The following is a 21,377-nucleotide window of genomic DNA, read 5'->3' on the forward strand; positions in this document are numbered from 1 at the left end:
TTTCGGGGAAGTTTTAAGATATCCACGAATTAGTTCTGATAAAATAAGTGATGTTACATGAACTTTGAAAACAATTCAAGAACTTCAGTGTAAGTGTTTAAACTGCATTAATCATTTCGATTTTACTATAGGAAAATAACAGGTATCTTAAAGGAGTTTCGAGAATTTTAGGGAAGTTTATAGAACCTCAATGATATTTAGAAAATCTAGGAAAACTTTGAGAACTTCACGAAAATTTGGAGAACTTCAAGAATACAACAAAAATTTCAGAAAAATTGAGTGGTCATCAGGATGAAACAGAAACATTTTAATTGAAGCTCCGCATTTCTTAGTATTTTGAAGTTTTATGTCGAGCTGTTTGTTTTACACATATTCCAGTGCCAATAAGAGGGAGCAAAATGATGTGAGCATACAGTTATACATTCTTATATTACAATCCACCGTCACGTGAGAGGATGTCACCCCGTGAAGTTGTCAGAGTTTTGAAAGACAAATCCTCTCATGAGCAGGGAATCAAGAAAATGCTATCTTCCGATACTTACCGACGATATAAATACTAGTTAACGGAATCATGATCAGTGTACAGTAAGATCATGGATTATCATTTGTGTTACACATCATGATCAGCAACAAAAACGATAATCTACTGATATGATAACAATCACTTTGTAATGTATATCAAAATCTAGGAACTTGCTGTCTTCGGAAAAGTTGTTCTAGAGGTCAAATACCCTACAATACGGATATTTTTGGAATCGGGATGACACATATATTTTGAAAATCAATGTAGGTCGCCATTTTGAAATCCGTCATCTCGGCCGTTGATTTCGGAAAAAAAAATGTCAAATACCCTGCAATATGGATATTTCTGGAACTGGAATAATGTATAGATGTCGAAAATCGATGTCACCCCCCATTTTGGAATCCAATTTGGCGGCCTTTGGATATAGATAGAACTGACAAATAAACTATTCAACATGGCGGCCGACATCAATTTTTGACATCTACACGTCATCCCGTTTTCTAAAACACCCACATTGTAGCAAAAAGTTGTTTCTAAAATCAATAGCCATGGCGGCATGCCGCTTGGATTCACAAATAGCGGCAGATATTAATTTTCTACATCTGCATACTATCCCTGTTCCGAAAATACCCACATTTCAGGGTAATCTTGGATTTCCAAATGGTGGCGGACATCAATTTTCGACAGTTTTTCTTAAATCGATGGCCACCATCTTGGATTTCATAATGGCGGCAAACATCGATTTTCGATCTCTATACGTCATCCTCATTCCGAAAATTCACATATTATAGGGTATTTGATTAGCCTTGTCTTAAATGGGGAATTTTAAGTGACGACAGCTGATGATGATGATCTGAGATTATCGCTATTTCATATGATCATGATCTGTTACACAAATGATAATCGCATTATCGTTTCCAGAACTGTCCATTGTGATTTATGGATTTGTACTAATCATGAGTGTAACCAAAATGAAAATGCCATTATCTTTATCTGAATCGTTCATTTTGATTCCCTGCTCATGAGGTTTGCTCAAGCTGAGGCTCAGTTTACACTTGCTGGGATTCAGACCGACCAATCCAAATTTCACCACAATTGCCAAGGTGGATCAGACTGTGTTGCGGCATATTTCCAACATCGTCGCAAATCCTCCTGCACAGGACAAATACGAATCGGTCAAAACTCGTCTGATCTCCCGTTTCGAGTTGTCGGCACAGGAAAAGTTCGAGAAATTGCTCAATTCCTGCGATCTTGGGAATATGCGACCGACTCATCTTCTTGCAAGGAAGCAGGAGCTGGCAACAAATCTGAATGTCAACGACGAGTTGACGAGAATGTTGTTCGTGCAGCGAATGCCAACAAGTATCCTGGCAGTTCTGGCGGTTTGTGAAGTCAAACTGGATCAGCTTGTCATAATGGTGGATAAAATGGTTGATTCTTCCTGCCCACAGGTGGCTGCCGCAGCTTCATCCGTAGTCCCCACTACTTTACAGTACCTGGAAGCTCAAATTGCTGCTCTATATCCAGTAAAATACGACGACTGGAAGCAGCTCCGTAACGAGATGGAACTCGCTCGTCGTCACGTCGTCGCAGTGATTCGCAGTCTTCGCAAGATATTTATTGGTCTTACCGCAAAATATCAAGCTGCTGCCCATCAATCTCCGTGTCGATACAATAATTCAAAAAACTGAATTCCTTCTCAGCCGAGACGGCGGGGATGAAAACGGAAACGATCAGCAGCCGTCTTATTATTTTCAATCGGACAGCAAACAAACGCTTCCTAGTGGATACCGGATCAGACCTCTCAATAATACCAGCCACATCGAGAGAGAACAAAGGTACTTGAACCCAGTGGCAGCTGCACGCCGCGAACGGAACAGTTATTTAAACGTTTTGGAAACGTTTCGTTACAACCGACATGGATCTACGTCGCAGGTTCCCTCGCGCATTTCGGGATTATCGTTGATCCCAAACATCGAAGCTGCACTCAATATGACAACAGTAGTTAGTCGAATTATCTGTTTAGAGATGTGCTGGAGAAGTTCCGTGAGGCTACGTTGCCGTCTACTCTACGATCTGAGGTTCGGCATGATGTGGCTCATCATATCATATCATATGACTCCGTTATCCTGCAAGTTCCGTCGACTCCCTCCGGATAAACTGCATGCTGCTAAACAGAAATTCGGGACCATGTTGGAACTTGGAATACATATGTCGCCGCTCCAGCAGTACATGGGAGTCCACTGCATTGTGCCGACTGACGAGGCAGTTTTCAGTGGCTCAAACAAATAGCGAATTTGTTTATTATCGGGGTTGGAACTGGTTTTAAAAACAAACGATCAAACTGCCGTTTTTCAGTAAACAAGCAGACCCAATCTTGATACCCGATGCTGGTTGGATACTTCAGGTACCTGGTTGAAGGAAAAGCATACACCATTTTCACTGATCATCGGCCTTTAACTCATGCACTGGGATCCTCGAGCAACATGAAGGACGGAAGCTCGGGTAAATTTCTCAATTCACATCCGATATTCAGCACGCAAGAATAAAGTAGCAGACGTTCTTTCCCGCGTAGCAACTATTTCGTTCCCATGCTCGGTAAATTTTGAGGAAATAGCGGCAGAACAAGCAGTTGACGGAGAGTTGCAGAAGCTACTATTCAACGGCGGCACATCGCTTAAGTTGGAGTTGAAGTCGTTGCCGCATGAACGGACGCAAATCTGCTGTGATGTATCGCTTAAAGACCCTATTCGTCCGTACATCCCAAAAAAGTTTCGCTTGAATGTGCTACAAACGCTACACACTGATTCGCAACCAGGTATCCGTACTAGCCGTAAATTGGTGGTGGATTCCTAGCCGTTGATCAACAAAGATATTAAAAAGTACGTTTAGTCCTGCGATAGCTGTCAGCGATCTAAAATTCATCGAAACACATCCCCACCACTACAGAACTTCAACATTCTCGATGCAAGATTCCAACACGTGCATTTCGATCTTGTTGGTCCACTGACATCCTCAAATGGTAAGCTTTAAGTGTTGAAAAGGATCGATAGGTTCACTAGAAGGCCTGAAGCATTTTCGTTATCCGACATGGCGGCAGAATCGGTTGCTCAAGCTCTACTTACCGGCTGGTTCTCAACCGATCAAGGACGACAGGGAGCTGAGTCATCTACTATGAATGAAACGAATTCGGACGACAGCTTACCAACCCCAGGCAAACGGCATGGTCGAACGTTTCCACAGGACAATGAAAGGCTCCCTCATGTGTGTGGACTCGAAGCACTGGAGTGACAAACTTCCGTTGATTCTCTTGGGACTTCGAACGTCAGTCTAATAAGATATGCAGTGTTCGTCTGCTGAAATGGTATACGAACAACCACTTGGGCTACCCTGAGGGATTCGTTCCAATAGTTCATGCCGGTCAACGGTAGTAATCACTCCAAGCCAAAGATGTTCGTTCCGAAAGATTTGGCTACATGTGTTTATGTTTTTGTTTGACATAAGATCGCCTCAATCAAACGTTATAATAAACGTCGATTTTCATAAAAGGTTATTCCGCTCATTTGTAAATTATTCCGAGGTTCCCACAAACTTGTACCAAGCATCTTAAACGGCAGATAGCGGAGTACCGCTTTCCAAGAGTTCCACCATTGCGAATAAATTCAAAAGAAACATTACAAATTGACGGCGCCGATGGATGAGTGGTAAGCGTGACCGCTTTCTCACCCCAAATACCAGCCGAGATTTATAGGATTTTCTGAGGCGAACCGAATTCTGGTAAAGAATTCCTTCGGAAAGGAATATATAGCCGTTAGTTCTTGCCCATGTGTTAATAGGTTCCCGGTGTGGAAGTCGCCTCCCTGATACTCGATTATCGTCGGTGATTATTCACCAATCGGTAATCGACGCTCGTCAGACAAACAAAGAAAAAGAAAAATTCCAACATCTCACTTACCCAGCTTCCGAGTGGGACACAATCTTGCACGTCACGGCACCGGTTCCAGCTTCACGGGCATCGACGGCCACGTGGTTCTTCTTGCCGTACTCCTGACTGGTCGGAATCGCCTCCAGCAGTTTGACTTTCTCGGCCTAAAATAACAATCACCATGTAATCGCTCACCCCCATGTTCAATCGCAAAAAAAAATCTCACCTCCCCAGTCGGAATGGCCTGCAGCAGGAAGGGCGATCCCAGCACATCCTTTCCACCGCACTTAATACTGACATTGTAGGGTCCGCACTCGTCCGGAACGAACGTCACGGCGTACGTTCCGTCCTCGACCTGTTCCATCTTCGGCACCAGTGGCTTCCCATCTGGACCCTTAATACTAACGTTGATGTCCTCTTTGCCGGGAGCTCCATCCGTGGTACCCTTCTTGGGGGCATCGATCTGGAACTTGGCCGGCAGGGATGCCGGAAGGTTCTTCTTGGTGGTGGCGTCTCCGTAGACCTTGGCTGGAGCCTGCGGTGCTGTCTTCGTCGGGGGTGGCTGCACGTGCATGACGAACGGACTGGCATTGACTTCCTGGTCCGCGAAGCGCACCTGAGCCGTTAGGACCGAACCTTCCAGTGGAGGGTTGTACGATACAGCGTAGACACCGTCTCCCTTGTCGTCGACATGAACGCTGATCGGTTTGCCATCGGAAGAGGTCAGTTTGACTCCGATCTTACCAGGTCCAGCCTGACCGCAATCGATGTAGAATTCGGCTGGAACTCCTTCGTAAACTTGTCCGTGCTCGATTCCGGGGCCATACACCTTGACCTTCTCCGGACGAGTTGCCTCGTTAACGACCACCTTGAATGGAGATCCGGGGATGTGCTTTTCAGCGAAGCGTATAGTGATGTCGTACTCTCCGGGTTCGGTTGGGACGTACTCGACATCGCACGAACCGTCACGATTATCAGTGCAACTCATCTTAGCTTCAGAAGGCCCTTCAATCGCTAGCGAGAGACCTCCGGCACCAGCTCCACGAGTTTCAACCGTAAAGGTAGCCGACGTGTCGGTTAGGGCTTGTTCCAGACCAGGACCATAGGCACGGCAGCGCGTTGGATCGCATCCGGATTTGACATTGACGACGAACGGTGATCCCGGTACGGGGACATTGTCGTACAACAGGTCAATGGTGTGACGACCAGCTTCGAACGGAGTGTACATGATGCGGAAGATGTCATTGTTGTCGCTGGGAACCAGCTTGCTCGGAATTTCGTTGCCACGAGGATCAAAGATGTTGCAGGAGAGCTTACTCTTGTCTACGTCGTCCCCGACCTTGCTCATGTCGACCATGAAGTCGGTCGGAGCGTTCATGATGACACCTGGAAATGATGAGAATTGAGCATTAGAATTCATCGCACAAACATCGCACATAGTAGTTAGTTCAAACAGTTTGTGTAAAAAAGCCATGCAAACTTCTTGGGGAATTCAGTTTTTAGTAGCCTGGGGGGAGAGCGAAGGTCGAACACTGAACAACGAAATCAACAGCAAGATTCGGGCACTCAAACACGACCGCTTTACCGTGCGGTTGGATTCCCATTCCGGACACCCGGATGCGGCTCAGATTCGGCTCCGGAAGGATGACTGCCTGGAAGGGTGACCCGGCGATGTGGTCGTCGTTGAAGGTGATGTTGATGGTGTAGTCTCCGATCTCCGTCGGCAGGTAAGCAACGTTGCACGTTCCGTCGCCATTATCGCGACAGTTGATGGCCGCTTCGCAGGGTCCTTCGACGGTAACTCCGAGCCCACCCTGGCCGGCTCCTCGGGTATCGATCATGAACTCTGCCGGACGGTTGATGATCCCCTTCACCAGGCCCGGGCCAGTGGCCTGAACCTTACGGGAATCGGAACCTACTAGACACTGCAGTCGGAAGGGTTGGGGAGTTATCGGAGTTCCACCGAAACTTACACTGAGAAGGTACTCTCCCAGTTGGGTGGGAGTGAAATTGACCAAGAAGCCTTCAGCCGTGGGAATGACGTGCGCTTTGACACGATTCCCGGAAGGGCTAGTGATTGTTACGGCAAGATCGGCCTTACCGATACCATTCGTTATCACTCGGAACTGTTGAAGACTGTTCAACGGTGCCGCTGATGGTTTGGAAGTAGGTAGAAGGTTGAGTTAAGAGTGCGGTTGGGGAATGAAGTGGGATACTTACTTGGTTCTAAGCCATCGACTTTGATCTTGGAAACGTCAACCGCCGGGTTGACGGTGACTTTCGGGGCTAACGGGACTTTTAGGCCTCCGTAGACCAGATTGGTGGTGTAGGTTCCGGCCAGCGGAGGAATCACTTCGACGGCGTAGGTGTTGTCGTCGTTATCGATGATCCGAACTGGGATCTTCTGTTTGGTCTCTTCGTGGATGAGGTTGACTTCGAGTAATCCGTTTCCGGCATTCCTGGCATCTACGTTGAAGTGGGTAGCTGCGTTGGGTCGATTGCCGGATTCCAGCCAGGGACCGAAGAATTGCACCTTGGATGGGTCCAGCGGAGTCGATACGTTAACTCGGAATGGAGATCCAGGGATCGCCACCCCTCCGTAGTTGACTTCGACGGTCACTGGCTCAGCGGTTGGAGCTGTGTACATCACTTTTTTGGTACCATCCGAATTCTTCATGAATTTGTGCTGAATCGTGTTGGCGAACACGTCGTTGATCTTAACCTCCAGTGGGGCATCTCCAGCCTTGGTAGCATCCACCGTAAACTCGGTTGGTTTGTTCGTAATAACGCTACCGTTCTTTTCGATTCCTGGACCGGAGACCTTGACCAGTTCGGGATGGAAGTCATCGACCTTGGGCAAGATGTGGGCAATGTAGGGACTCTTCGGGATATCTTCGTTATCGCATAGGATATGTACAGCGTATTCTCCCGGGGCGGTCGGGTGATACTTGACTAGAGCCGAACCGTCCCCATTGTCGTGGCACTCGATCTCGGCCTGCGAGGGTCCAGCTATGCTAAAGCCTAGATTACCGGTTTCACCGTTGGTCTCCACCACGAAGCTAGCCGGGTTTCCAACCATTCCGGACCTGAGCCCAGGGCCGTAAGCGACTATCGATGTGTGCTTCTGAGGTCCAACGGTGACTTCGAAGGGAGACTTGGGGATCTCCACTCCGCCAAACAGCACCAGAATCTTGTAGCGACCCTCCTTCAATGGAATGTATTGAGCTTCATAGGTTGTACCGTCAATCTTTCGAATGCTGTACTCTGGGATGACTCCTCCCGGGCCGAACACCTTGACCTCCGGGATACCCTCGCCAGCACCTTCCGTGTAGATTCGGAAGGTAACGTCTTCATCGTTGACGCGAACTCCAACCGGCTGTAGTCCACGACCGCTCGCTCTGACCTTCTTGGGATCGCAAACCGGTGCCACACGAACTCCGAACGGGCTATTCTTGATCTGTTCGCCATTGTAGAACACATTCACCGAGTGCAGACCAACCTGGTTGGCCGTGTACTCACAGCGGTAGTGGTTCTGAGCAAGCTGGCGAAGTTTTGCGGCCACCGAAGTCTTGTGATTTGCCGGATCGAGGATGATGACTTCGGGAACTCCCTTCCCGGCATCCTTGGTCGAAATTTCAAAGTACGTCTGCTTGTTAACGGTGACTCCGTCCGGTTGGATGCCGGGACCGCTGGCGGTTACCTTGGACGGATCGCCGGCCTGACCGTCGACGAGAACCTCGTACGGGCTCTTGGGGATATCGCGACCACAGAACTTGACGATGACCTTGTGCGGTCCTTCGATTTTCGGCACGTACGATACCGAGTAGGTGAGATTCTTGTCGTTGTTGAAGCGACAGTCCACCTTTTCCGAGTTGCCGTTCGGGTTGACGACGGCGACGTCGACCGTTCCTGTGGGTGGGGAGAAGAAGTTGAAACGGGGGTTAGTTTGAGCTTGCGATGGTTGAACATGGACATTTGTAGCGTACCTTTGCCAGCGGAGAACGTCTCGACGGTGAAGTTAGCGGGGGCTCCAACCACCGGTCCGGTCGGTTCGATTCCGGGACCGTAAGCGCGAACCCTGAACGAAGGGGAAACGGGAAAAGCCAGTGTTAGTAGTCTAGCTAGGATTGTGCCGTGTACGGTAGCGTAGAGCCGTAGTCCTTAGTATCTACATTGTATATGATATGAACTAAACAGGTCTAAACACAGGTCTCACTAGCCAAGAACAAGTAGTAACGAACGCATGCTGCAGTATTGAAAGCGCTGATATTTACATGAGCTTTGTTTTGAGGGTGTCTTGAATCGTATCGTTCTTTGTTTGTGTGGGTTTGTGTGGCGCGAACAGGTCAAATCACAGGTAAGTGATAGCAATTTTGAGTAGCAGCGGTAATAGTTGTAGATTTCGAGGTGCCATCTATGAGTGATTAGTCAAAACCGTTGCTAACGGCGCTACACACGGACAGATGTCGCTACTATGAGCTACGCAATTTTGAGTTCAAATTTGGAATTTCGATTTTTGAGGCTGTTTTAGAAAATTATGAAAACGCGCAAATCATGAAATTGACGGCTAAACGGCTAGCAATAATGGCGTTTGGCAAGCGACACGGCAACTTACCGCGGCGGTGGAATACTGTGCGGCGTGCGAGAATGAGAGAAAGATAAAATAAAGAGTAAAATATTGTTTTGTCTCTCCTGTCACCCTCTCGATAATTTGGGTAAGGATGGGGAAGTTGCATGTAGCAGCTGGAGGTTGTCTACTACAAAACTGTCAAACTAAAAGTGGGGGACAGATGGGTCAAAAAGACTATCTACAACTATATCGATTCAAGTCGGCAGCTGTGGAGTTTCGTCCGAAAAAAAAATCCTGGTCAAATCTGCCCATTTCGGTCCAGAGTACTCACCTATTGGGATTGGTTCGGGGTCGCAGGGGAGCACCTTGCTTCAGTTTCGCGTTCGGATACTGCGACAGGTAGGTCATCATGGACTGTTCGTCAATGTTCGGATTGATCATCTCTTCCGGCCGAATGAGCTGTCTCACGTCCAGCCAGTCATCGGCCAGGCCCATGGCTTCGGACGCATTCTGGGCGGCATCCTTCGGGTCCCACATGGGCCAATCGGGACACAGTCCCGGAGCGACTCCGTCGACCAGGGCACCGATTGCTTTGCCACTGGTCCAATCGTTGGTGAAGTTGTTGATTGGCAGATCCGGTACCAGCCGGTGGATCCAGTTCATCAACCGCTGCTTCGGCGTCGTGTTGTTGGCCTGATTCTCGCTGTCGTCACCCTCCCACATCGGCAGCGAGATGGAATAGTGCAAGATCAGCGTCCAGATCAGACCCATGATCAGCTTCAGCTTGCAATCGACGATGTCCGATGAATCTGCAGGGAGGAGAGAAACAAAGCAAACAATCGATTAAGCGATTAAGGCCACTTGTAAACTTCTATCGCGTCATCGAGCATCGTGCTCATTCATAACCCAGCGTGTCATATTTATTCTTGTGAAGCGCCGGGTGGCATCAAATCATTTCTATATTGATAGCGATGACGAAAGACCCAGCGCAAGGGAGATTCCATTCATGGCTTTCACTTTTGTTGCTTCTTTATTATTCCGGCGATGTCTTCGCTTAACCTTAACCTAACAATCATTCCGACACAGCCAATCGGGGGGCGATGATGTACAAAGTAGCATATGCTTGCTTGGATTATGAATATTGTCGGTGCGATTGTCATGGCAACAAGGTCAACGGAAGCGGTCGCTGCATGACAGACGACTACGATGACGTGATTTTGATGATGAGGTAATTTGTTTACGGTCGATTGGCCACTTGAGAAGTTGCATTGCATACGACTGGCTGATTACAGCCGAAAAATATTCTAAACTGATAAAATTATGTCACAATAGCAGTGCTAGAAAAGATTGGATTGTCATGGTGGCTACTTATGCTTAAAGCAAAAGTGCAATGACAGCGGAAGCGGATCGACTTCGGTTTCATTTGTGTCATCTGACAAACTTGTCGTTTGCGTTCCGCTTCCGCCCACATTGCATTTGTGCCTTTAATGCATGAAGGAATTTTTGGATGCCCATCCAGATTACAATTAAAATAAATACAATTTGATTGAATTACTTTACAGTGAGAAATCAGTACTGTCAAGGTAAATTTAGAGCTAGTTACTCACTAATTTTTCATTCATTACGTAATTACATAATTACATTACCGTAAGATCCCTCAATTTTCTGGAAGTTCTCGGAAATGCCATGAAGTTCACGCAACGTTCATCAATATTTAGCTCTACACTTTCGTTAATTTCTTAAGACTTTGGAAGTTCATGATGTTCTCTAGACTTCCCTGAAATTCTCTAGACATCCCTGAAGTCTTCAGTATTACATAAAAGATTCCACAATTTTCCTAAAGTTAATGGAACTGCCTTGACGATCATTGATCTTCCTGGATGCTCCTGCAATTTTCCTGAAGTTTTTCGAAAGTTTGATGCTCACGGAACGAAACTAATGTACATGGGTCTTGCCTGAAGTTTCATTAATGTTTGCAGAATTCTCAAAACTTCTGTAAAATATCTGCATTTTTACTGTAGTTAACAATACTGTTCTGAGGTTCTTTGATCTTCCCTGATGTTATCGGAATTTCTCTGTAGATTTTCAGAAGATTTCTAAACTTCTCGGAAGTTCTCGGTAGTTTACGGAACTTCAAATAAATTGTTTGTGCATAATCATTATCAAAATTTCGTAGTTCTTTTAACTTTCCTGAAGCTCTCAAAGTTTCCCCAGACTTTCCCAACCTTCACTGGAGTTCTATGAACTTCTGTGAAGTTCCTCAAGTTTTGCTTATTTTTTCTCAGTATCACATACACTTCTATGTAAATTCCCTGAATTTCCCAGAACTTCTTTAGGTTCCTGCAAGGGGTAAGTCACTCAGCACAGTGTGCTGAAAGTAGATTCGGCACAGTTTGGGCACATCCATCGGCACAAGCTCGTAGGCATTGGATTGTTCATTAAATAAAATGGGAGCACTGCTAGACAGCAGTCATTGAAGTTGTTCACAACATTACGTGCTGTTTGAGTGTGTATTTCAGAAACATATTCTAATTGAATATTTATACTAGAGGAACTCAGAGCAGATGGTTTCCACGTTTGCGCCGACCACCGTCAGAATGCAATCCTCTTTCGACAGCGAATCATCATGGGAAAACTCTGGTTCCTTCCAATTGGCGTAGAGGTGTTTTATTGGCCGGTAGAAGGATTTCTTATCGAGCACGATATTCGACCTGGGCCGTTCAATTATCGCATCCAACGGTTTTCGATGCGGGGACACTTTCGGTTGCTCTCCGGCTTTTGTTTTTCTTTGTTGTGTCCAAGCTGTGTGCATTCAAGCTGTCAGAAATACCGGGTTGCCAAATATACCATAATATTCGTATTTTACAAAAAATCGCAGCTTACTCTATGACCGGCACACTGAGAAAAATTTTGACCCAAGATTGGTGTGCGGAGTGTCCTACCCCTTGGGTTCCTGTTATTTTCCTGAAGTCAAAACGAAATAATTAACGCAGTTTTAGGATTTCAACAGTTTAAAAATAAATTCATTCTATTAAAAAAACAAAACGTTTTCGATGCTTCCCTGAATTTCTCAGAACATTTGAAAAGTTCCAGCCTATTTCCTGAAGCGCTGTACTGCCTTAAAGTCATCTCTTACGGAACATAGTTTAGAAAACTCTAAACTTCCCCCATCTTCCTAACAAACAATTATGCAGGCTAAAAGCTTGAAAAGCCTGCTTTCCTCGCTGTTTTCAATTGTATCAGGCTGATCCGAAGCTTGAATTGTTTGTTGGGTTGCAAAGATCTTCCCTGAAGTTCCCTAAATCGCCAAGAAGCTATCGGAACTTCTTGAACCCGTAAGACCAAGTAATCGTCTTTAACTCATTTTCCAACCAAATTTTATGAAAATTTGAACACTTACTCACTCAAGCCTATAGTTTATGGGGAAAAAAATATGTGTTCAGTTGTCTATGGCCACCAGTCCGGATCTTCACCGGTGGTTACCTGCGCAGTCAGGGTAAAAAACGGACCAACTTCCTTTTTCACTTTATTTACTTGCGTATAATTGCAATTTGAACTCAGTTCAAGATTTCTGTAGTCAATATTAGGTCATGCCGGAGACCTATAGCCTTCCGGAAGATCTGAAACATCCGGAACATCCGTAAAAGTGGTGCAATCTTAAAACTCGTCCTAGAGCGCTACGCTTTTTTGGAAAATGCTTGCACATGTTTTATCAGACCAAATTTGAACTTCTGACCAGAATACGGACCCTCGGGGTCACAGAGGATCTGGAAGATACGGAACATCCGTAAAAATGGTAAATTCTGGATACTCATCCTAGAGCGCTGTGGTTTTTTGGAAAATGCTTGTAGATGTGTTATCAGACCAAAGTTAGACTTGAGCCTGGAATATGGTCCCTGAGGGCCACAGAGCGGTTCTCTGGCTGATCTGGAACAACCGTAAATGTGGCGATTTCTTTATACTCATCCAAGAGCACTGCGGATTTTTGGAAAATGCTTGTAGATGTATTATCAGACCAAATTTGGACTTGCGACTGAAATTTGGACCCTGAGTGGTCCTCTGGAAAATTCGGAACATGCGTAACATGATGTTCATCCTAGAGCGCCGCGGTTTGTTTTGGAAAATGTTTGTGCCCGGAATATGGACCACGGAGCGCAGAGTGGTTCGAAGGAATATCCGTAACAGTGGTTAATTCCGAATACCCATCCTGAATCTCCGTGATTTTTTTTTCAAATCAACTTGCATACATAAATTATTTTGTCATTGTGACACCTTAGTATAAGCCCAGGATGATTCTCCGAAAGATTCGCAAGATCCGTAAAAGTGGTCGAAATGCAAAATAGAGCTTCTTGGTTTTAAGAAAAATACTTGTGAATTCAAATTCCATGACATTTTTTTCGGTTATTCCAATTTCGCTGGAAAATCTGAAGGAACTTCAAGCAACCTCCGGAGAAACTTTACAAAAGTTCCAAGGAAACTTGAGAGAAGCTACGAGGATACTTCAAGAAAGATCCGGGGGAACTTCAGTCCAGACACTTCTTCCCGAGCTTCTTCCGTAACTGAACTTTCCCCGGAACTTATATGAAGCTACCCTAACTTACCTTGGAACTTTGCTCAAATTTCCTTGGAACTTTGCTCAAGTTTCCTTGGAACTTTGCTCAAGTTCCCTTGGAACTTTGCTCAAGTTCCTTCCCTTGGAACTTTGCTCAAGTTCCCTTGGAACTTTGCTCAAGTTCCCTTGGAACTTTGCTCAAGTTCCCTTGGAACTTTGCTCAAGTTCCCTTGAAACTTTGCTCAAGTTCCCTCGGAACTTGTCTCAAGTTCCCTTGGAACTTTGCTCAAGTTCCCTCGGAACTTTGCTCAAGTTCCCTCGGAACATGTCTCAAGTTCCCTTGGAACTTGTCTCAAGTTCCCTCGAAACTTGTTTCAAGTTCCCTCGGAACTTGTCTCAAGTTCCCTCGGAACTTGTCTCAAGTTCGCTCGGAACTTGTCTCAAGTTCTCTCGGAACTTGTCTCAAGTTCTCTCGGAACTTGTCTCAAGTTCCCTCGGAACTTGTCTCAAGTTCCCTCGGAACTTGTCTCAAGTTCCCTCGGAACTTGTCTCAAGTTCCCTCGGAACTTGTCTCAAGTTCCCTCGGAACTTGTCTCAAGTTCCCTCGGAACTTGTCTCAAGTTCCCTCGGAACTTGTCTCAAGTTCCCTCGGAACTTGTCTCAAGTTCCCTCGGAACTTGTCTCAAGTTCCCTCGGAACTTGTCTCAAGTTCCCTCGGAACTTGTCTCAAGTTCCCTCGGAACTTGTCTCAAGTTCCCTCGGAACTTGTCTCAATTTCCCTCGGAACTCGTCTCAAGTTCCCTCGGAACTCGTCTCAAGTTCCCTCGGAACTTGTCTCAAGTTCCCTCGGAACTTGTCTCAAGTTCCCTCGGAACTTGTCTCAAGTTCCCTCGGAACTTGTCTCAAGTTCCCTCGGAACTTGTCTCAAGTTCCCTCGGAACTTGTCTCAAGTTCCCTCGGAACTTGTCTCAAGTTCCCTCGGAACTTGTCTCAAGTTCCCTCGGAACTTGTCTCAAGTTCCCTCGGAACTTGTCTCAAGTTCCCTCGGAACTTGTCTCAAGTTCCCTCGGAACTTGTCTCAAGTTCCCTCGGAACTTGTCTCAAGTTCCCTCGGAACTTGTCTCAAGTTCCCTCGGAACTTGTCTCAAGTTCCCTCGGAACTTGTCTCAAGTTCCCTCGGAACTTGTCTCTTTTTATGCAAGTTGTCTTGCATAAAAATTTAGGAACCTTCATAAAAATCCAGGAAGCTTCGGATTTTCGAAGAAATTTAAAAATTCAGAAAAGTCTTTAAAATATCAGAAAAGCTGACGGAACCTCCCAAAAGTCCACACTTCCAAGACTATTTGGGGAATGCTGCGGAGAATTCCACAGAAATTTTTGAAAGAAGTCCTGTGAGGATTCCAAGATAATTTCTACCACAGTTCCAAGGTGACACTGAAGTGAATTGCAAGAGAATTCTTAGAAAAACTGCACCAGGGAAAATCTGAGAAATATTTCTAAAGAATAAAATGGTTTTTAAAGAATTTTATGATATGAAATTCAAGCGGGTTTCTGCGTGAACCATTAACCCTTTGTCTGTACCTTGAGGTCAATTTGACCCCAGGCCACTTTGATAGGCTGTAACTTTTTTATTTGTCAATGGATTTTTCTTATTCTTTCACGACTAAGCGCATCCACCGAAGTTCTGTAATACTCGATAAAATTTATTTAAAAAAAATTTAAAAAAATATTTATTGGAAAACATTTATTTAAATACTTACGTTGTCTGCACCTTGGGGTCAATTTGACCCCAAATTCAAATTGCCGTATGTTAACGAATCTTCAATGGATTTCTTAAATTTAAATGTTTTGCATAGGTAATTTAGTGGACTTCCCGTTACAATTATCAGATTATTTTTAGGGTGGATACCTCGGGGGGGGGGGGGGGGGGGGAGGGGTCATTATAAAAATATACCCATGAAATGGCATATTTTGATATTAGAAAAGTTTGTATCACGAGATCCCAACCATATAGCATGTTGCTTCTTTCTGTAGAGATGTTCAAAAATACAAGATCTTCAAAACTATGGATAGTGTATGACAGAATTCACTCACTAGATGGCGCTAAAATGAAAATGATCAAGTTGCGCCATTGTAAAAAACATTATATAACGTTATCTACAGATCCTGCACATACAGATGGTTCCATTATTCAGCAAAGTTGTCTAGATGGACAAGACCTATCTTTGGGAAAAGAGTTTAGTTCAGAATTCACTCACTAGGCACCGCTAGAGTGACACTCATTGGCATTGATTGCCTTAACTTAACATATGGACTAGATAGAAGGTTTCCGTCTTAGGTAAAGTTGTTCTGATGGACTAGACCTATCTTTAGGGCTAGAGTTTAGTTCATAATTCAGTCACCAGGCAGCGCTAGTGTGAAATCAATTATGAATTGTTTGCCTTAGCTTAACACACGGCCTAGATAGAAAGTTTCCGTCTTGGGTAAAGTTATTCAGATGGAAAAGATCTCTCCTAAGGTAAAAAGTTTAGTTCAAAATGCACTCACCAGACAGCGCTAGTGTGACATTCATTTTAGTTAGTTTGCCCTAACTTAACGTTTAGACAAGATAGAATGTTCCCGTCTTCGGCAAAGTTGTTCATATGGACAAGAACTATCCTATGGTAAATAATTCAGATCAAAGTTAACTCACCAGGCAGCGCTAGTGTGGCATTACTTTTTCAATGTTTGCCCTAACTTAACATATGGATTAGATAGAAGGTTCCCGTCTTCGGCAAAGTTGTTCAGATGAACTGGACCTATCTTCAGAATTAGTGTTTAGTTCAGAAAACACTTACCAAGTTGCACCAGTGTGATGTTAATTTTTAACTGTTTTTCTAACCTAACGCATGGACTAAATAGAAGGTTCCCGTATTCAGCAATTTTTTTCTGATGAACAAGACCTATTTTGTGGTAAAAAAGTTCGGCACAGGTTTCACTCACCAGGTGGTGTTCGTGTGACATTAATTTAGAATGTTTTGCCCTAACTTAACATCTTAACTAGATTGAAAGCTCCCAACTTAGGCAAAGTTGATCAGATAGACTCAACCTATTCTATGGCAAACAGTTTAGCTAAGAATTTACTCATCAGTTTTCACTTTTGCTTCACATTGTTTCGAGTTTTTTGGTTTCATTGTACAGCGCCTATATGGAAGTTTTTTTATTTCGACCAAGTTTTTAAGATGAACTAAAACAAAGATATAGTAATCCTCATAGTTTCCCAGGGATCACTAAAGTGTCATTTTGTTTAGATTTTTTTGCATTAATTTTATAATTTAGGAAATAAGAATCTCGCTCTCTTTAGCAATTTTTATCAGATGAAAAAAAAATAATCTATTAGTTGCCAACTCTGTACAGAAGATTCCTGACATCCAAATTTAGAAATAAATACGCAATTCAATTTAAGCTTTTGTTTATTTGAAAATATATTCTTAAAAATAAGACATGGTACATATCAGTCACTATTGCTCATCAACTAATCATCACTATCTTCACTTAGCTTTTCAATGCAGGCTTGGCAAATCAAATACATATGATCATTACAAACATATTTGTGACATGCTGTACATTGCGTGGAAACTTTCTTGTCGCTGGACCGTGGACATATTATACATCGGGAACGTTTACAGGTCCTCTTTTCTTCTTCTGTTGGTGATACACTCACTAGGGTTTTTGACGAATAGCATCTGCTACATCACCGAAAATGTTTGATGACTTCGCAATACGCTCTTCAATTAAAGGATGAACCAACTCCTTTCCCAATTTCAGCAAAAATTTCTTACGCTTTGTAGAAGAATTATCAGCATTCGGAAATTTAAAAAAGTAAAGAATATAAGCAGCAATACATGCTACGTCCATCATATTGAAGAACGCAGTCATGGGCCATCTATTTGACTTTCTCCGACAGGTGTACGTTGAAACAAGTTTGTCCATATTGTCTACTCCACCTTTAGTCTTGTTGTAGTCCAATATGATTGTCGGCTTGTTTCTCTGTGTCACATCCGTTTCGTTTGTGTGATGCATTGTGGACAGTAAAATCACGTTTTTACCTTTCTTCGGAACGTAACTTACCAGCGTTAGTTGTCTATCGAAACAAAAAAGACTCGATTCTTTTTCCCTATCTTTGACATTCAACATCTCTCGAGGAAGGTCAGGCTTGTTTTTGCGAACTGTCCCAAGGAGAGTTGTTTTCTGTTGCAATAACTGTTCAGCTAATGGAACAGAAGTGAAGAAGTTATCCATGGTAATATTGCGACCTAAGACGAACAAAGTTAGTTAAAGCTGCCTTTTGTTTCAGACCTTATCTAATTGAAATCTGAACAACTTTGCCTAAGACGGGAACCTTCTATCTAATCAAGATGTTAAGTCAGGGCAAACAATTCATAATTGATTTCACACTAGCGCTGCCTGGTGAGTGAATTATGAACTAAACTCTAGTCCTAAAGATAGGTCTAGTCCATCAGAACAACTTTACCTAAGACGGAAACCTTCTATCTAGTCCAAAAGTTAAGTTAAGGTAATCAGTTCAAAATGAATGTCACTCTAGTGGTGCCTGGTGAGTGAATTCTGAACTAAACTCTTTCTTGCAGATAGGTCTTGTCCATCTGAACAACTTTGCTAAAGACGGGAACCATCCATATGAGCAGGATCTGTAGATAACGTTATGTAATGTGTATTTACGATTGTGCAACTTGAGCATTTTCGTTTTAGTGCCATCTAGGGAGTGAATTCTGTCATACACTATCCATAGTTTTGAAGACATTGTATTTTTGAACATCTTTACAGAAAGAAGCAACATCCTATTTGGTTGAGATCTTGTGATATAAACATCTCTAACATTAAAATATGCCACTTCATGGGAATATTTTTACAATGACCCCTCCCTTTAGTAGATCCGTCCTTTAAAATGAATTTAGATAATTTAAACAGAAATTTCACTAAATTTAACTTACATAACATTTGAAATTTCGATAATCCGTTGAACCTTCGCTGAGATATGACAATTAGAATTTGGGGTCAAATTGACCCCAAGGTACAGACAACGTAAGTTTTTTTTGGCACATACGAAGGGTTAACGGTTCAAAGAAAACTGAATCTGAGAATTCTTCAAAGTGAGAATTTGAAAGAAAATCCAAACAGAATCCTAAAATGATTCCAGAAGAATTTTGCAAAGAGCTCTTTGGTGCTCAATAAAATAGTTCAAACACCTTGGCAGATTTGGGTCAACCGGCATCCTATATGCATGCGTGCTAAATCACATATTTTTACAACTAATCTGTGCAGCAGTCAGTGGTAGTGCCACTTCCCAATAAATGGCAACGATTTCGAATCCGGTTTTTTACTCTTTCGCATCTGCCTACTAGTGAGGAGCTACGCGTCAATTGCCTTCTCCAACGGTTTTTCCGCTCGAATCTTGAAGTTGGCAAATCCCATTTGCAACGTTTTAGCTTTGCTGGAAGACAAGATCAGCTTTTAAACACCTGTTCCGTTCCTTCTGGTACTGTAATAAATAGCTGCGCTGCAGTCCCAGAGCAGGAGATAAGAGGCGATAAAACAAACATCGTTACAATCGGATTGTTATTTGACTCATCACTGGCTCTGTCCGGAACGTTATGGACTGTGAGGAATTTCAAACGGCGCGACATGCTCTTGGCTCTGAGAACTAACCGGTATCGCCGTAGACCACCACCGTAGCGCGCAGTCTCTTCAGAGTCAGTGAAGAGTGGCTCAGCCCTGAGGGGTTGCACTAATTGGGGAATTAGCTCTTATTTTTTTCGATTGATTAGTCACCATTGGTGTGTATACATAGGAAGCAGCTGCTCCGGCAACAAGGTTGCCGTTCAAGTTGCTTTAGACAATCGAAAAGAATTAAGTTGAAATCCTAGCCTCACGCTCAACTCAATTCCCATATTCAGAAGGTTCAGGGTCCCATCTAACAAGTCACAGGTGCGGCACTCCCGACTGCATTCCATAATCTCTATCTCCGTACCTCTACACGATTCGTGCATTTAGTTCATTGCAGCTCATGGCCCAGACCGCAGCCAGACGACCGACCCAGAAAACGGTGGAGTTTACATACGGGCTCACTTTCGGTTAATCTGATCGATGCGCGGCCGTTCTTCCACGAGGTGTGGTCTCAATTGACTGCGATGTGATTGGAGTTAACACGCATTCTCATTTAACACACAGCCCAAAAGTAAACACAGACAGTCGCTGGTGAGGCGAAAGCACATCCTTTGTGTGGTGTTTGTATCACTCATCGTTCGGTTTTGCACTTTGTCATCATCATCCGTTCCGAGTGTGATGCTATCGAGTCATCTTGCATTCTTCGAATTTGAAATCCGATTCAGGTTTAATCAGCCGATCGGTCGGCGTGGGTAAATGATTGATTTATGCTTTCGATTGCCGTGCTTACCGCACCAACGATTACCTAGAAGTGCTCAAGTGCCGCCACCGCACCCACCGTGGGATGTAGGTGTATCGAGTCATGTGTGAGCGAAATCAATATATGACGTCTCAATCACACCAGAGCGTCACCCAGCCAGCATATCATATCAGTCATAATCAAGCGAATGTCAAACATCAGTCAGTGAACGGGGCAGTATCTCCGGTATGGTGTGATGAATTCTGTGTGTTTTTGTCTTTCAGTTTTTTAGGTCGTGCGAAAGACTGACTAGCGAGTTGCTGTCTCGAAAACTGAATATAACGGATTTGATTTGAAATAGCGTCATCTCCCTCATACTTAAAACCCCAGATGTCCCAGTTTTGCAACCAGAACAGCAGAGCGCCATGTTCACGCTTTTGGGAATTGTGGACAGCATTCTCGATCTGTTCAACATCACTGACCCTCTATGAAACCATTTCTGAAGCAATTTGCTTGAAAGTGGCCCCTCCTTGCTTCATTCGTATCCTTCGATGGATAATTTTCCAAAAAATGATACGGCTAATGATAAGCTTTCGAACAGTCCAAGAAGCGATAGAAGTGGTGAATGAGGTGAAGACGGTGCATTCGATGGGAGGATTCACGCTAAGACACTTCCTATCCAATGAAGTGGATGTTCTGCTTGGGATTGGTGAAATTGCAGCAGATGAAAGCAAGAATTTGTTACTGGAGAGAGGAGGATATGTCGAATCAGTGCTTGGGATGCAATGGTTGCCAGAAGACGATGTTTTCACCTATTCCTTCGTCATGAGAGATGATCTTCAACCAATCTTGGAAGACAGACATGTCCCTACAAAGCGCGAAGTAGTTAAAGTGGTGAGGTGAGGACCTTGTTCGACGGGGTCCGCCCAGAGAATTCTATTCTGACAATGGGACGTGCTTCCAAGGTGCAAGTCGGGAGCTCAAAGCAGAAATCGAAAATCGAAATGATGCCCTAGCGCTTACTTTCACGAGCGCGGAAACCAGCTGGAAATTCATCCCACCTGCTGCGCCCCATATGGGAGGCGTATGGGAACGACTAGTTCGGTTGGTTAAGCTTTGGATGCCGCTCGTAAGCCCGATGACGAAGCCCTGGAGACCGTGATCCTAGAAGCCAAGGCGATGATCAATAGTAGGCCACTCCATGATAGAGACTTGCGGGTAGTCGGAAGATCTAACAGCACAACAAAATCTGCGTTTGCTCTCGGGAGTTGGAAAACCCGTCAAGTCTTCAACCGTACAAAATCTATAAGGAAATGGAGATGGGAACTACTGGTTTGAGTTCATCTGTCATATTGCATTAGAGGAAATCCCTGAAATATACAGTCAAACAGCACGTAATTTTGT

The 21,377-nt window shown here is 44.2% G+C and overlaps 1 protein-coding gene across 5 annotated transcripts in view; it reads right to left on the minus strand.

Annotated features, from left to right (window-relative positions):
* cher (filamin-A) overlaps positions 1-21,377 on the minus strand; it is a 313,136-nt gene that overhangs the window by 203,628 nt on the left and 88,131 nt on the right. For 2 of the 5 annotated variants that reach the window (XM_065216459.1, XM_065216457.1), the window contains exons 3-9: positions 9,350-9,827; positions 9,064-9,078; positions 8,435-8,526; positions 6,669-8,357; positions 6,034-6,600; positions 4,675-5,834; positions 4,479-4,612 (exon numbers count right to left, since the gene is read on the minus strand). In XM_065216459.1, the coding sequence (XP_065072531.1) occupies positions 4,479-4,612; positions 4,675-5,834; positions 6,034-6,600; positions 6,669-8,357; positions 8,435-8,526; positions 9,064-9,078; positions 9,350-9,827 (4,135 nt within the window). The remainder of the gene's footprint in view (positions 1-4,478; positions 4,613-4,674; positions 5,835-6,033; positions 6,601-6,668; positions 8,358-8,434; positions 8,527-9,063; positions 9,079-9,349; positions 9,828-21,377) is intronic. The other 3 variants (XM_065216458.1, XM_065216460.1, XM_065216461.1) reach the window with 3 other exon arrangements.

The sequence above is a fragment of the Ochlerotatus camptorhynchus genome, unplaced genomic scaffold (assembly GCF_037179485.1).
Source record: "Ochlerotatus camptorhynchus isolate MF236.1 unplaced genomic scaffold, CSIRO-AGI_Acam_v1.1 ptg000063l, whole genome shotgun sequence".
NCBI lineage: Eukaryota > Metazoa > Arthropoda > Insecta > Diptera > Culicidae > Ochlerotatus > Ochlerotatus camptorhynchus.